Source organism: Staurois parvus, unplaced genomic scaffold (assembly GCF_062004578.1).
Source record: "Staurois parvus isolate SC_StPar_1 unplaced genomic scaffold, SC_StPar_1.0 ptg000911l, whole genome shotgun sequence".
Taxonomy (NCBI): domain Eukaryota; kingdom Metazoa; phylum Chordata; class Amphibia; order Anura; family Ranidae; genus Staurois; species Staurois parvus.
This window is the reverse complement of record NW_028318707.1, coordinates 655,462-671,888: the sequence shown is the minus strand read 5'-3', so window position 1 is coordinate 671,888 and position 16,427 is coordinate 655,462. Positions and strand designations below refer to the sequence as shown.

The window sequence follows — 16,427 nt, the reverse complement described above, 5'->3', positions numbered from 1 at the left end:
GATGAATACTTTTTCAAGGCACTGTATTTAGGGAACCCTGCAGAGATGCTGGTAAAATGTTTTTAGCAAAAGGAAAAGACCTCAAGCACTTCATGTGAGAGGGCCCTTATGTCTTCATTGATTGTTTTTCTGTAAACATGTTCTGCTTTGCAGTATATGTTCCTTAGCATTTTGCAGGGATTAATAATGAAATTGACCAGCTCATGAACCAGATGCAGCAAATTGAGACACAGCAGAGGAAGTTTAAAGCTTCGCGAGACAGTATATTATCAGAGATGAAGATGCTGAAGGAGAAGCGTCTGCAGTCTGAAAAGACTTTCATGCCAAAGGTAAGCTTCAGTTTTGATGTTTTATTTTTTGTTAGTGATTTTGATGTTCTTGTTTTTGATTTCTTATAATCAGCCTGGGCTAGCCTAAAATGTTAGCACATGCATTGTGTTGCCTTTAGGAACCTGTGTTTTGTTTTAATCTTTTTATCTGTCTGTCTACTGTACATGCCTCTATGATGTGTAAGTAAAGATTAAAGGATAAATTCACCTATGGGAACATTTTTACATGTGCCCAATGCTGCAGCAGCTGCCCAACCCCCCCCCTTCCCTGTGATATCAGTTTGTGGAGAAGCTCCCCTTACTAGCTGTCACTTTTTAATAACCGAGTAACCATGCGGGGCTCTGCCCACACAGACACATCAGTCATTCAGAGTTCTGAGAATGAATGAACTACAATTGTGACGGCCTTAGCACCTTTTGGCTTGTAGTTCTCATAGAACTACCGCAGTGCTGTGGGGCACCGTGGTAGTTCATTGTTTCTTCCTGTCAGTATATCTGGTTGCCTGTACGGGATATACTGACAGGTCTGCCGGAGACCTGTATGGCACCAACAACCTGTTGATTGCTGGTGCAATGCTTAACAGGCTCCTGCAGCAAAAACTAATAAATGCATATTTTTTTACTTGCAAAAAATGCATTTATTTTTTGTCAAAAGGTGAACTTATCGTTTAAAGGCATAATTACCTACCTAAGTTCCAATCGTCTGAAGCTGCTAGGTCCCGCACCACCATGCTCTCTCCAGGTTTTTCCGGGTGCTGGTGTTCAGTCGTTTTGGCATGGGATGATGTCACTCTGATGCATGCTCAGCTCAGTGTACATTCTGTGGAGGATTGCAAATAGGCAGGTGGGGGTACTTTACTACAGAAGAGACATTGCATGTCTCTTCTGAAATAAAAATCCTGTCTATTCAAGATTATTTATATATATATATATATATATATATATATATATATATATATATATATATATATATATATATATATATTTAGTTCCTCTTCGTTCCTAGACCCTTGCATTCAACAATTAAATTGCAGAACTTCAGTGGAGGATAGAAGCTGTGATAGCTGTGGATTAGGATCTAAGGGAACTTCATTGGGGTGGATTTAAAGGCTAACAAACTGCAGTTTTAAGCTAGATTATGTTCACTTGAAAATGTAAAGAACCAGAGTTCCCTAACCTTTTAGTTTCTAAACCAAATTAAAGGAGAGGTACAGCCAAAGCTCGTTTGACTGTATTTCTGCGTATCACAGGAGTTCAGTTCATTCTGCAGTCCTGTGACCTGTTTTCAGCCAGCAGTGAGCTGAAGCCTGCTGTCGACTGACGTCACAGAGCCGGTCTAGGCTGCAGAATGATCGCTACCATATAGTTGGGATCCACCCAGGAGCCTGGACCGGCACCTGACTCAGCCACACTCCTTTGTACGCTGGGGGGAGGGGGGCAAAGCAGACAGCTGACAATCGCCGCTTTCTGCTCAGAGCGGCAAGGAGAACTTCGCGATCAGTGGTGTTTGATTGTTCAGTTCTCACCCTTAGAGGCATCGGGGGACAGATACAGCATTGGATCAATATTGCATTCACCTAGGTAAGTATGATTAAAACAAAAATCACATATTTCTCTTTTAACCATTTGACAGTCAGGCTATAGCCGAATGACGGCTGCAGCGTGGTTGTCCAGTTCTGGGAGGGCGTCATGTGACGTTCTCCCAGAACGTGCGGCCCCTACGGACACAGCTGATCACATGACAACATAAAAGGTCAATCACAGCGGCCTTTTACCATGTGATCAGCTGTGTCCAATAACACAACTGATCACAAAGTAAATACAGTTTCCGGTTATGGGCAGCACATTCCTCACACTGTCACAACGTGAGGAACGTACTGCCGATAACCAGCAAGAGTCAGAGGACATCTGCACTGATAATCGGGGCACTGATTTATCAGTGCAGCCCCAAAGTGCCCAGCAGTACCAGCAGTCAGTGCCCAGCAGTGCTGCCCGTCAGTGCCTCCTCATCAATTCCTAGCAGTGGTGCCTATCCGTGCCCAGCAGTGCTGCCTCATCAGTGCCGCCTCACCAACGAACATCAGTGAAGGAGAAAATGTACCTGTTTGCAAAATTTTATAATAGAAACAAAGAAAAACTTTTTTTTTTTTCACATTTCTTGCTTTTTCCATTTTATGGTGCAAAAAATAACCCAGTGCGATTAAATACCATCAAAAGAGAGCTCTATTTGTGTAAAAAAAATTATAAAAATTTCATATGGGTACAGTATTGCATGACCGGGCAATTGTCATTCAAAATGCAACAGCGCTGAAAATTGGCCTGGGCAGGAAGGGGGTAAAAGTGCCTGGTAGGCAAGTGGTTAAAGGCAGTCAAGAAGCAAAGGTGGAAAACGTCTGGTTTATACCAACTTTAATGTTTCTCTACAATTTTGTTGTTTTACAGCAACGCAGTTTGCAGAGCTTGGAGGCCAGTTTACATGCCATGGAGTCAACTCGGGACTCCCTTAAAGCAGAGCTGGGGACAGATTTGTTATCACAGCTAAGTTTGGAAGACCAAAGGAGGGTAGATGCCCTGAACGATGAAATCCGACAGTTGCAGCAGGTAAGTAACCTTTAAAAATGAGGTGTGATGGGAAGTTGTGCAGTTTCTGGATTGGATCGCTATTCATTAACAGAAGTTAAAAGGAGTTCACTAACACGATGATTTATTTCTCAGGACAATCGACAACTCCTGAATGAAAGAATCAAGCTAGAAGGCACAATCACTAGAGTAGAGACTTACCTGAATGAGAACTTACGGAAGAGGTTGGATCAAGTAGAACAGGTGAACACAACTTCAGGTTTCAGCTGACTGTTCTTTTAGCACCATCTTCTTGAAACATGGACAGGACTGAGCATCTGGTTTGATTTAGTTTTACATGTATGATCTCTGTTTTATATGGTCCAGGAACTGAATGAGCTAAGAGAGACAGAGGGAGGGACAGTACTTACTGCAACCACATCTGAGCTGGAGACCATCAACAAACGTATCAAGGAAACAGTGGCACGATCAGAAGGTGACTATCAATTTCATATTCTTATGAATTGCCATTGCATTTTTCAGCGACATAGTGGACCTGAACTCAAAAAGTGAACATTTTGCTGTCTTACAAGGAACACCTAGAAATGTTAATTGTGCCCAAACATTACCCAGATAGCTTTACATTTCTGTGTTGAATTTCTCCCAACAAATATCAGTGGACTTCCTGTGCTTTAGGCACTTTGTTCTATACTTTCATCAGCGTATATCTGCAGTCTGAGATCATCTAAGGCACTGCTGCTTCTGACTTGCTAGTCTCACTATAGATTTGAAGTGAATTATAGTGATGTCACTACTGTGCTGCTCACTGTTCTTGTTGAAGAGCTGTACCTGAGCATTGGCAGTGCAAGAATCTTCCTGCTTCTGCTTCAGTCTGTGGATCTGTGCTTCCACCAGCTATCCTGCTGTTTTTTGATCATTACCCCACCAATCATGGGATCACTAGGCACCACAGTGGAAGGTCTGTCTTGTGAAAGGAGAGCCTTGCCTTTACCAAGATGGCTGCCTCCACATAGAGATACAGTGTGGAACAGGGCATGTTTTGTCAGTGATGTGGAAAGACAATCGGCTGCAGGAATTTTACAGGCAGTGCTGGTGACTAGTTCTTTCCCCTCTTTGCCCTTTTTTTGGGCACATCTTCCATAAGTCAGGTCCTTTTTTAAAAATATGAGTAACTGAAGCATCCATTCCCTTAACCACTTCCCGACTACCCTATAGCAGATATACTGCTACAGGACAGCATGGCTGCGCAAAATAACGTGTATATATACATGATCTTGCATTTCCGGGTAGGGGGTGCTCGTGCCCTACCTGTGCCACCATTCGCAGCCGCGGCTGTCAATCACCGGGTCCCGGCCAGTGAGAACTTGCCCGCACCCGGTGGTTTACGAGCATCTCCAACAGGGAGGCGAACTATACGTAAACAATACAGTTCTCCTCCCTGTCAGCTTGTGCACACTGCTTTGGATGGCTGTGCACAGTACAGCCATCCAAAGCAGTGTGCTTACAATGAAGCACACAGCACAGAGTAACACAGCACACAGTTAACCCTTTGATTGCCCCACATGTTAACCCCTTCTTGCCCAGTGCCATTAATACAGTGTCAGTGTTTTTTTTTTTTTTTTTTTAAGCACTAATCACTGTATTGGTGTCACTGGGGATGTCAGTCCCGCTATAAGTTGCTGATCGCCGCCATTACTAGTAAAAAAAAAAGAAAGAAAAAAAAATCCCAGTATATCTTCCACCATTTGTAAACACTATAACTTTCACGTAAATAAATTAATTTACACGTATTGAGATTTTTTTTTTTAGCAAAGACATGTAGCAGAATACATTTTGGCCTAAATTTATGACGTAATTTGATTTTTTTTTTATTTTTTTACTGGACATGTTTAATAGCAAAAAGTCAAAAATGTTGTTTTTTTTTTTTTCACAAAATTGTCGGCACAGGCGATCAAATACCACCAAAAAGAATTCATGGGAAGAAAAGGGACATAAATTTAATTTGGGTGCAGCATTTCGTGACTGCGCATTTGTCAGTTAAATTAACGCAGTGCCGTAACGCAAAAAATGGCCTGGTCAGGAAGGGGGGTAAATCCTCAGGAGGGCAAGGGGTTAATGTGGTAAAAATGTTTATTCCAGATCCACTGAAACCTTTTTATAGTGATTGGCAAGGATTCATAAGCCATAGGAATAATACTGAAAATGTTAAACGAAAAAAGACCCTTGGTAACAACTCCACCCTGTGTCAGGTCTAGAACTTTAACACTTGGGCAAAAGTTAAGTCTGGAAAAGTGAGTTGCTCTCTGCTGTTATCTAGAGAGCTTTTGATCTCCTTATTTCTCCCTTTGACTATTTGGGCTTCAGTGCTGAAGATTTTCCAAATGCAGGGCATCAGCCGGTCCTCTCCATCAGATCTGTGGTTCTTGGTGATCTTTCTGCTGCTGCTCTAGGTTGCGATACTGGGCTTTTAGTCAAGTTGTACCTCCGGTTGTCTTCCACAGTATTCCAATTCATTGCCAGATTTCCAGTCATCACACTATCCTGTGGAGGTGACCTGTTTTTGTACAATGGATTCCTTAGCTTGAATGGCCTTTAATGATGCGATCTCATTGTCAGGTCTCGATGTAAATATTGATAAAACTGAAGCAGAGATAAAAGAACTTGTAAAGAGCATGGATCGATGGAAGGCCATGGAAAAGGAACATATGGACGCCATTAATCACGATACTAAGGAACTTGAAAAGATGACCAACAGACAGGGAATGCTCTTGAAAAAGAAAGAGGAATGTATGAAGAAGATCCGAGAACTGGGCTCCCTTCCGCAGGAGGCTTTTGAAAAATACCAAACATTAACTTTAAAACAGGTAAATGCGAATTCAGTGTATGTGAACCATAAGCTAATATTAATTCCTTGGCGCCGAGCATATGCAAATATACGGCTTTTTGGCGGCTGGGCCTTGGCACCAAGCGGCTGTATATTTGTGCACCCAATGTAAACAAAAGATGTGCCGAGAGTGCGTGCCCCCAGCACATTTACCTGCGCCTCGCGAAAAGGTGCTGATTGCTACTTGCGGCCGAGACTTTTCCAATCATGAGATCGTCGTGACAATTATGGCGGTCACATGACCATAAAGCTCGATCCTCCTCCCGGTGTCTCAGACACCTTAAAGGGCTGGAAGGCGCTGGTGCCAAGGGGTTAAAATAATGCCTTACCCTTCACATGTTGAAGGAAGCCTATTTATTTTTCATGCTGTCCCAATATTTATACTAAATTCCACCTGGTGATCCAGCCATTTGTAAACCACATTGGTTATATTTGGAAACGGGTATTGCAGACACATCCTCCCCTAGGCGTTGTCGGTCTGAAGGGAGCGCTGACCATGCTGTGGTTGGTTCAAGACATACGGGGGGAAGTATTGGGAAGCACCTTAGCATGCATTATCCCAGACACTGCTGCACTTAGATGTGTGGGAGCTAGCACAGTCCTATGAATGCTAGCAAAGCTGACCAAAAAGATGGTAAAATTTTATGAGCAGTTTTGCTTGAATATCACTTTTTTGTTCTTCTGTATCCTTGCACGGAGTAATTCTATCAGACCATGTAGAAATTGCAAACTCCGCCTCATAAGGCTTTAGGCTTACACAGTTTGAATAGATCCACAGTTATAGGGCTGTTCATAAAATTGTATGTTTCTTGCTTCAAGGCATTTAAACCCCAGTTTTCTTTTGTGTCATGGGCTTTAAAATGAATTGCTCTTACTGTGTGCTCAATGTTTTTCATTACTATATTCATGGATAGTAAATATCTAGCTAATTCTGTTGTTTTCCTCGAATTCCTTATTAAAAGTAACAATGTTATTCCAGCCTGTCCTCCATCTTCAGGGTTGCCACACTCATTGCTCATGCTCTAGTTTTCCATCTGACGAAAACACGCTCTGCTCTGATCCTTAGTGTTATGTGAAATGTCAACCATCACAAAGCAGGGAGCCAAGCACTATCATATAGCTCCTCTTGCATGCTGTCATCCTATATTTTGTCAGTAAAGCTTCGGCTGGTTAAAAAAAATTGGGTAAATAAAACCTAATCATATAGTGTGCAGCTGTGCTGATGCTACGGTACCGATTGTGAATGACAACAGGTTTTACTGAATTAAAATTGCCTGTCCATGTAGTAACCTGACACACCTTCACTGTACAAAAACAGGACTATAAGGAAGGCTGTGCAGTCATGGGACCGCAGATAATGCTACATTAAAATAAATACAAAATGTTTTTATTCTGGAAAACCCTAAATGCAATTTGAGTGCACAAATAATATTGCCAGTATTGTTATGTGTTTTGGATGTTGTGCATTTTGCTTTTAAGTTTGTTAATAATTGTCTTTTTTTTAATTGCAGCTATTCCGCAAGCTAGAGCAGTGCAACACAGAGCTGAAGAAATACAGCCACGTCAACAAGAAAGCTTTGGACCAGTTTGTGAACTTTTCTGAGCAGAAAGAGAAGCTCATTAAACGTCAGGAAGAGCTGGACCGAGGTTACAAATCCATCATGGAGCTAATGAATGTCCTAGAGCTTCGGAAATACGAGGCCATCCAGCTTACTTTCAAGCAGGTGAGATGATTTACAGACAAGGGTAAATTGGTAGCATAGAGATGGATTTTAATTGGTGGGGGTGGGCGGAACTGGAAAGCTGTTCTAGTACCTTCACAAACATCACAGCACCCTGCTTCGTATATATATAGGGCAGCACAGTGATTGCATGGTTAGCCCTTCCGCCTAGCAGCACTAGGGTTGTCTGTTCGAATCCCAACCACAGCACTACCTGTCTGGAGTTTGCATGTTCTCCATGTGCCTGTGTCGGTTTCCTCTCACACTCCAAAGACCATCTGGTAGGTTATTTGGCTTTTGTTTAAATTGGTCCTAGAATGTTTTAGGGTATGTTAGATTGTACGCTCCTTGAGGGCTAGGGACTGATGTGAATATACAAAGTATGTACAGTGCTGCGTAAATTGTCGACGCTATAGAAGTACCTGTAATGAATAAAATAATCCTTTTTCAAGAGCTGTCCCAAGCAGTGGGCTTGTAGGTGGCTGCATAGGCTCAAGGAATGGGCATTCTTGGGCTAACTGCTTTTGCATGTAGAGTGCCCGTGGCAACGCCCACACGACTGAGTTTTGTCTAAATTGGGTTAAAGACTGGATGAACCCATGTTATAACAGTACGTTGGCTAGTATACAATGATTTGTTTTCTGTCCTTTAGTTATAGGTATTTTGAAATGCCTAAAAAAAAAAAAAAAGTTTTTTGCAATAGCTTTTTTTATATGTCTGAAAACCCCAGTATGCATGCTTGACAGAAGTGGCAAAAGTGTACAAATGCAATGAAACCGCAAATATTATTTGTCTGGAGCATTGTAACAGGCAGTTGTTGCTCTCTTAGGTATCAAAGAACTTCAGTGAAGTGTTCCAAAAGCTGGTGCCAGGAGGAAAAGCCACACTGGTGATGAAGAAAGGGGATATAGAGGGGAGCCAGTCTCAAGATGAAGAAGGGAGCGCCGAGAGTGAAAAAGGATCCAGCTCACAGAGCAGTGTGCCATCGGTTGATCAGTTTACTGGTGTTGGAATCCGGGTAAGTACCTCCAATATGTGATAGAGTGGGAGGAGGCTGAGTGATGTTTGGTACATTCTTTACCACTTGCTGACCATATAACCTAGTTATATGGCGGCAGAGTGGCACGTCTGTACGTGATCCAGCACTTCCGGATAGGGGGTGAGCACCGCCAACGACCCGGCTGTGCTATGCTGTGATTAGAAACCGCACAAGTCGATCAACGCGTGCCGGCCAATGGATGACCGTCGGCACCAGCTGATCGGTGAGGAGAAGGACAGGGCAGAGCTCTGCCTATATAAACAAGGCAGAGCTCTGTCCTGTCAGCAGGAATGTGCTGGATTTTGTTTCCCTGCAAAGTAGGGGAAAAAAATCCAGCATTTCCCTTAGTGAAAGCAGCACACTGTACACACACAAACACTGATTAGGCACACATTTAACCCTTTGATCGCTCTAGATGTTTAACCCCTTTCCAGCCATGTGTCATTAGTACAGTGTCCGTGCATATTTTGTAGCACTGATCACTGTATTAGTGTCGCTGGTTCCCCCAAAGTTTCACTGTCAGATTGTCCACCGCAATTTCGCAGTTCCGCTTTAAGTTGCTGATCATATAAAAATTCCAGTATATATACCATAGTTTGTAGACACTATAACATTTGCGTAAACCAATCAACATACATTAATTGGGATTTTTGGGGATGTAGCAGAATACATATTGGCCTAAATTTACGAGGAAATTTTACACTCTTTATTATTTGATATTTTATAGCAGAAAGTAAAAAACATTGTTTTGTTTTTTTTTTCAAAATGTTTGGTCTTTTTTCGTTTATAGCACAAAAATAGTCCTGGTCACTATTTGCTCCATAAGACACACAGACATTTCCTCCCATTTTTTTTTGGTGGGGGGGGGGGGAGTGCATCTTATGGAGCAAAAAATACTGTAATTGGTATCTGCTGGTTGCAGGGCTATAAGTCCATTACAAGTGTATAATGAGCTTGCAAGGTGTAAAATTAGTTATTCATTTGTAGAGATCTAATATGTTGTGCTGCTATTCAGAGATTTAATATACTCTGCAGCTACTCACTGAGAATGTTAAACTGTTCTGATAGGTCCTCACCTCAGAGTAGCTTTTACCTCTAATGTAAATTTGTACTATGCCTTTGCTGTTTTGCTCCCTATAGGTGTCTTTCACTGGTAAGCAGGCTGAAATGAGAGAGATGCAGCAGCTCTCCGGAGGACAGAAGTCCCTGGTGGCCCTGGCGTTGATTTTTGCAATCCAGAAATGTGACCCGGCCCCTTTCTACCTGTTTGATGAAATTGACCAGGCTCTGGATGCCCAGCACAGAAAAGCCGTGTCAGGTATTTGTACCTCTTTTCTGTTGTCTTCATTTTTTAATTTTTGTGGTTTATTGCTGGACACTTTTATTGTTTAGTGAACAATTCAAATAAATGATTAAAACAAAGTTGCCTTGAAGTGCATCTGTCACAGCAAAGCCAAAACCTGGACAGGCACTCATTTCAGATCATTAAATCTTTGGCATATTGTACATTACAGGGTTTATTGTGATCTAGTAGAATTAGAGCCTTGGTCATGTTGATGCTGCTTTGCCACCACTGGAGAGATTCCCCTCGTTTCCTGTCCCAGCTCAGCTGGGGCACAGATTTCAAGACAAGTTCCTTGCATCCAAGAGGAAATCTTCCCACAGTCAAAGGTTCTAAACCTTCTACAATTCGAAACTAAAAAAAAATAAAAAAAAAATTGGTTAGGGTTCCGCTTTATTATTAACTTTTAAATAACTGTAATAGAAACCTGGGAAAAATGTTATCACATGGGGATAAAAACACATTTGAGCAAACGTTACTGTTGATGAAAACTGCATGTCAGAATGGTAACTAAATCCATAAATACAGGTTGCTGATTTTGCAATATATTCAGTAAACCATAATGTGCTGCGCTTAATAAATATGGAAAACAACACCATGCAAGATAATAGTGTGAAGAAAGTCCATGTAATAAATCACATTGATTCCGATGTATAAAATGTCCACAAATACATTTCAGTCCACTTGAAGGCAATAAAATGTATTCCACGCCAGTGAGTCAACCTGCACCACAAATATTTCATGTGAGGCTTAGCAGAACTGCATGACCTTCAAATTATACAAAGATCATGGATGGCCTATGTTATTATGTTGATCCACCACAATGGCAGTCTTCAGGAATCACTCACTGGTTGCAGCCTGGACACAGGTTCCCATTAAAAGTACCTCATTGTATATAAACGTGGCCAAAACAGCACTTCCAGACTCCACATTTGGCACCACTAGCAATATGGTCTCGCTCCAAGTTCCCCACGCAATCATATTCGGAGAATACAGGCGTACCTTGGTTTACAAATGCCTTGGTTAACGTAATTTTCGGTTTACGAATGAAAATCCATTGAAAATAATGCCTCAGTTTACAAATTTTTTTTACATTACGAACGGATTAATTGGTTTTCAATGCATTTACAGATTTTTTTTTTTTTATTAATCCTGTCCTTGTACAGTATTATGCCTTTAACCACTTCCAGAACGGACACTTTTACCCCCTTCCTGACCAGGGCAGTTTTCAGCTTTCAGCGCTATCACACTTTGAATAACAATTGCACGGTCATGCAACACTGTACCCAAATGAATTTTTTACCATTTTTTTTTAGACAGATAAAGCTTTATTTTGGTGGTATTTATTCACTGCTGGGATTTTTATTTTTTTTGCTATGTAAATGAAAAAGTCCAAAAAATTTTTTAAAAAGTGTTTTTTTAAATAACATTTTGCAAATAAATAATATTTCATCATATATCTTTGCCAAAATTTATTCCGTTATCTTTTTAGTAAAAAAAATCCAAATTAGTTTATAACCAAAAATTATAATTTTTAAACATTTTTTTTTTACATTTTTATTTTTTTTTTATTTTTTTTTATTTTTTTTTACATACTGTCACCCTAGCAGTACAGTGTCACCATGGTGACACTGTACTACTTGTGGGGGGTGATGAATATATATATTTTTTTTTTTTACACTGATTGCTTTTACACCCATATAGGATGTAAAAGCAATCATTTCTCTTTCTCTCTGTGTGCATTCTTGCACTAATTGAGAAGTACTGAGTGAGCTGTGATTGGTCACAGCTTGTCACATGGTACAAGGCTGTTGTGAATAGCCTTGTACCATGTGACCTCTGATCATTCACAGATTTCACACGTAGTAAGCAATGATGTCACAAGTGACATCTTGCTTACTACTTTGCATGTGATCACTGATTGGCCAATCAGTGATCACATGATCGGGACCTCGTACAGAGGTCCCGCCCGACGATCGGTGTTTCACTGTGTCCGGAGGACACAGCGGGCACCGGATTGCGGTGCTGCACACTCCGAGGGAGCGCGCACAAGCAGGGTGCGGGGAGGCTGTTTATAAACGGCCACCCGACTCTGCACTGCCACCGTCTGGCCGTTTATATGCAACGGCCGGTCAGGAAGTGGTTAAAGTGCACTTTATAAAGAGTTTTGAACAGATAAAGACTTTTTTCTGACCTCCAGAACAGATTATTTGGTTTTCAATGCATTCCTGTGGTAAACCATGTTTCGATTTATGAATTTTTCGCAATTCAAAAATTCCCGCCGAACTCATTAAATTCGTAAACCGGGGTACGCCTGTATATTGCCAAACTACTGTGGGCACCCCTTTAAGTTCAGGTGTGTTCCATTGGAAAGTTTGGTTGATACTACAGCATACAAAGACTTTTTAGACCATTGTGTGCTTTCAACCATGTGGCATCAGTTTGGGGAAGGTCCTTTTCTTTTTTTAGCATAACTGTGCCCCTGTGCGCAAAGCCAGCTCCATAACCACTTCCAGACTTTCAGTGGTTGTATCGGAGTGATGCCTGCAACTGCAAGCATCATCCCAGTACAGTATTTTAGAGCCGGCTGTTGGCTGTCTTGTATAAGCAATTGGAGTGGCTTATTAGCCAGCTATAGATCCCAGATCCCTTCATAAAAAATACTTGCAACGTGTCTATTGCTGTAACTGGGGATGTTTACATTCCTTGTGGCGGCAATAAAACTAGACCTCCTCTGTAAATCTAAAGTAACTTGTAAAAGCTTTTAAAACGTCACCTATGAATAGTAAAATTTCCACCGTTTGTCGCTGTTGCATGGACATGCACAATTTTAAAGCATGACATATTTGGTTTTTATTTACTCACCACAACATCTTTTATATTTTACAAAAAAATTGGGTTATGTATTGTGTTTTTTGGTCTTTTTTGCAATAAAATTAACTTTAAAAAACTGCTGCGCAAATACCATGTGACATTAAAAAAAATGCAAAAACCACCAATTTATTCCCTAGGGTACAGGTGTGAAACTGGCAGCCCTCCAGCTGTTGTGGAAGTACAAGTCCCATGAGCCATTGCAAGGCTGACAGTTACAAGCATGATTATCATAGGCAGAGGCATGATGGGACTTGCAGTTCCACAACAGCTGGAGAGCCTTCAGTTTGACACCCCTGCTCTAGGGCCTCTGCTTTAAAAAAAATATATAATGTTTGGGGGTTTTAAGACATTTTCTAGCAGAAAATACTGATTTTAAATTGTAAACAAATACTTTAGGGCGAAGTGGGTAAAGATATGGTTAAATCAGTTTGCATCTTGTCTATCTACAGATATGATCTTAGAATTGGCATCACATGCCCAGTTCATTACCACAACCTTCAGGCCTGAACTGTTGGAGTCTGCTGACAAGTTTTATGGAGTGAAATTTAGAAATAAGGTAAGTAAGAAATAAGGCTTAGTTCACACTAGCTTTGAAAGCAGGCATATGAGGGGCGTTTATAATGCTCCTCAAATGCCTATGAAAATGTTACAATGGGCAGTACAAAGTGCTGTTCACATTCGCAAAACATGAAGCGTTAGAGTAACTTCAAAATTGAAGCTTCGTGTCCAGTCAGGAGGAGTTGAAGCCTTTCAACGCCTCCCATTCAAGTCTATGATGACACTCCTTAAATGCCTGGCAGACTTTTGTGGGGCGTTAATACCAGTAGAGTTTATTATAGGCGTTTGTAGTGTGGTTTTAACACTTGTAAAATGCCTCAAAACCATGCATAGGGTATTTGGGGGGCGTTTTTAATGCTTGAACACCCATACTAAAGCTCATTAACGGCTGTCTAACGTTATAGGGGCGTTTTTGTAGGGTTAGAAATTTAGTCAAGTTTGAATAAGCCCGTAAAGTGTTACTAAACCCACAACAGTGCAATCAGTTTGTATATGCAATAAAGCATACTTGTTATACTCATTGTGGAACCTAAGGGGTTATCCTCTGCATTGTGTAAAAAGAATGTTTGATTCTGTCTTCTTTGATCCTCCCCTTCTTCTACTGTCCCCAATATATCTTCTGATAGAACAGAGGCTTGGAGGCAAGCTGCACATTCTCAGTTTGGTGTGTAGTGCTAGAGAATTTTTTTTTGCCTTGGGAGAGTGCATGTGATCAGCACTGTCCAGACAGAGGGTCAGGGGTCATGCAGTCTTATAGGGGAGAATGTAAACTCCACCTACAAGCTTTAACCAGTGCTCTGCTGGACACTGATAGAAGTCATAAGACTGCTCTAACTGCTGATGAGAAAAGTTATTTAGCAGTTTATATTTACTAAAATAATTGCATTTCCATGTTGTGTGTGCTGTAGGAGACCAGATATAGTGAATGCAGGGTGCTGGGTTTAGTAACACTTCAAGTGCAAAGTCCCATAAGTGCTTCTGTAGCCTGTTTTATGGTAAATGCTTTCCACAGTTCTATTTGGATAATCTGTGTTTTTACTACTTTGATCTTATCATATATAGTATTTTCTGGGAGAGTTAGAGCAACCTGTTTCTTTTTCATCCATTGAGAGACACTATGGGGTTTATTTACTAAAGCTGGAGAGTCCAAAATCAGACTCTCTTCTGCATAGAAACCAATCAGCTTCCAGGTTTCATTGCCAAAGCTTCATTGAACAAGCTGAGGTTAGAAGCTGATTGGTTTCTATGCAGAAAGGAGTCTGATTTTGGAATCTCCAGCTTTAGTAAATAAACCCCTATGAGTCTTTAACCTTCAGGTTATACTGCCATCTACAGTGGGATTGGACACTAACAAAAACAAACTGTAGGCCAGCCCAGGATAACCCCTCCTACTACCTGCATGCCTTAGTTTTTTGGTTGGGGTCTTGAGAGGGTGGATGTTTTTTCTTGGACTGGATATTGCAGGAATATCCTGAAAGTGACCTTCGGGCACTAGGTTCCACATGGGGGAGTTTGCAGACACCATTCTGGTAAACGTTCGCTGCGGAGTACGTTCCTGGTCCAGAGCAGCTGGTATATTCTCTGTGCTTGCCCTGACTCTGAAGGCTTAGTGAGTGAGACAATTGTGCTATTATCTAGGAACTACCTCATTCACATAAAGGCTGAGCACTTTTATTCCCCATTCTTGCTGGCTTTACAACAAAAGGAGTTAATGTTGTGGGACCAAGCACTGACATCACCTGCTGGGTGAAGTGTTGCATGCAAGCACTCTTTTCCGCTATACGGCATTGAGGAGGCATCTCCTTACTCCTGTAGAGTGGAAGTCTACTGCTATTACTCCCAAATTAAATTAATTTGGCTGAAATGTCGAACTACAGAACCCTTGCACAAGAAGCATTTGATCCGCATGGCCTTTGGAGGACATCTGTTCAGATTGGCTCTTCTATCAAGGATGTTAATGGTGGCAAGAGAACCTATTCTCTCAGTCGAGGAAACCTAATGAAGACACTAAAGTCTTCTCCCTCCTCTGTGTTATTACAGTCATTTTCATTTCTCCACTCCCTTGGACTCCATGCTTAGACCCCATTAGCCCCTATACACTCTAAGTCTGCTAAATCCTTAGATAAGCCTTCCTCCAAATAGTAGTGGGGGCATTAGTAATCTTTTGTGGATGCTTGCATACTGCAGGGCTACAAACTAGAGTATCACTGTGCGGGAAGGACTCCCTGTGTGTGCGCCCTGTTGGTGAAGAGGACTTGGAACCAGAAATCTCACCATCACAAGAGAGTGAGACTGGATCCTGTTTTGGGCAGAACTTCACTGCTGCGTTTGGCAGGTAGTACGGCTGCTGAATGAGACCCATTCAAATAGGGAGGGGTTTTGCTCGGCTGGCCTACAGTTTTGTTTGCTAGTGTCCAATATTGCTGTGGATGGCATTATAATCTGGAGGTTACAGACTTCATGTTTCTCAGTAGACTCCAAAAAAGGATTTTACAGTAATTACAAAAATCCTGGTTTTGCCAATGCAGAAATTTTAAAGCGGATCTAAACTTATCTTCCATTGGTCTGACGCCCGCAAAGTCCAAAATCAGACTCCCTTCTGCATAGAAACCAATCAGCTTCTAACCTCAGCTTGTTCAATGAAGCTTTGGAAATGAAACCTGGAAGCTGATTGGTTTCTATGCAGAAGGGAGTCTGATTTTGGACTCTCCAGCTTTAGTAAATAAACCCCTGCATGTCTTTTGCAATAAAGAGACTGCCTGTTTACATTTTTTTTTTTTTTTTTTTAGAATTTACTTCCGCTTTAAGTGTTATGAGTTTTTGTAAATTATAATTTTTCACTTTTTTTTCTCTATTTGCTATGACACTATAATTTTTGTATGTATCTTTAGTTACTCCCTCTAGCGCTTGTTTGCCAGACATTCAGCATCCTTTTGCAATAACTGCTGAGATTTAAATCTTTTACAATACAAGCCACATGAAACATGTGCAATACATTTTTATTGATCTGATTTCTATTAACCCCTTAGCGTTTCAGATGCTGTGAGGTGGGGTGGGATTTCTGATCATGTAACTGCCGTGATTGGCTGTCACAGCGGTC

At 41.3% G+C, this 16,427-nt stretch overlaps 1 protein-coding gene and 1 long non-coding RNA gene across 2 annotated transcripts in view; one reads left to right on the top strand and one right to left on the bottom strand.

Annotated features, from left to right (window-relative positions):
• SMC3 (structural maintenance of chromosomes 3) overlaps positions 1-16,427 on the top strand; it is a 52,582-nt gene that overhangs the window by 35,016 nt on the left and 1,139 nt on the right. Inside the window, exons 20-28 of the mRNA XM_089656502.1 lie at positions 178-329; positions 2,772-2,930; positions 3,045-3,152; positions 3,276-3,384; positions 5,526-5,773; positions 7,305-7,517; positions 8,344-8,532; positions 9,694-9,871; positions 13,219-13,325. Of these exons, the coding sequence (XP_089512628.1) occupies positions 178-329; positions 2,772-2,930; positions 3,045-3,152; positions 3,276-3,384; positions 5,526-5,773; positions 7,305-7,517; positions 8,344-8,532; positions 9,694-9,871; positions 13,219-13,325 (1,463 nt within the window). The remainder of the gene's footprint in view (positions 1-177; positions 330-2,771; positions 2,931-3,044; positions 3,153-3,275; positions 3,385-5,525; positions 5,774-7,304; positions 7,518-8,343; positions 8,533-9,693; positions 9,872-13,218; positions 13,326-16,427) is intronic.
• Positions 9,237-16,427, bottom strand: part of LOC149442118 (uncharacterized) — a 46,863-nt gene continuing 39,672 nt past the window's right edge. Inside the window, exon 4 of the long non-coding RNA XR_016307228.1 lies at positions 9,237-10,249. This is a non-coding gene — a long non-coding RNA (uncharacterized LOC149442118). The remainder of the gene's footprint in view (positions 10,250-16,427) is intronic.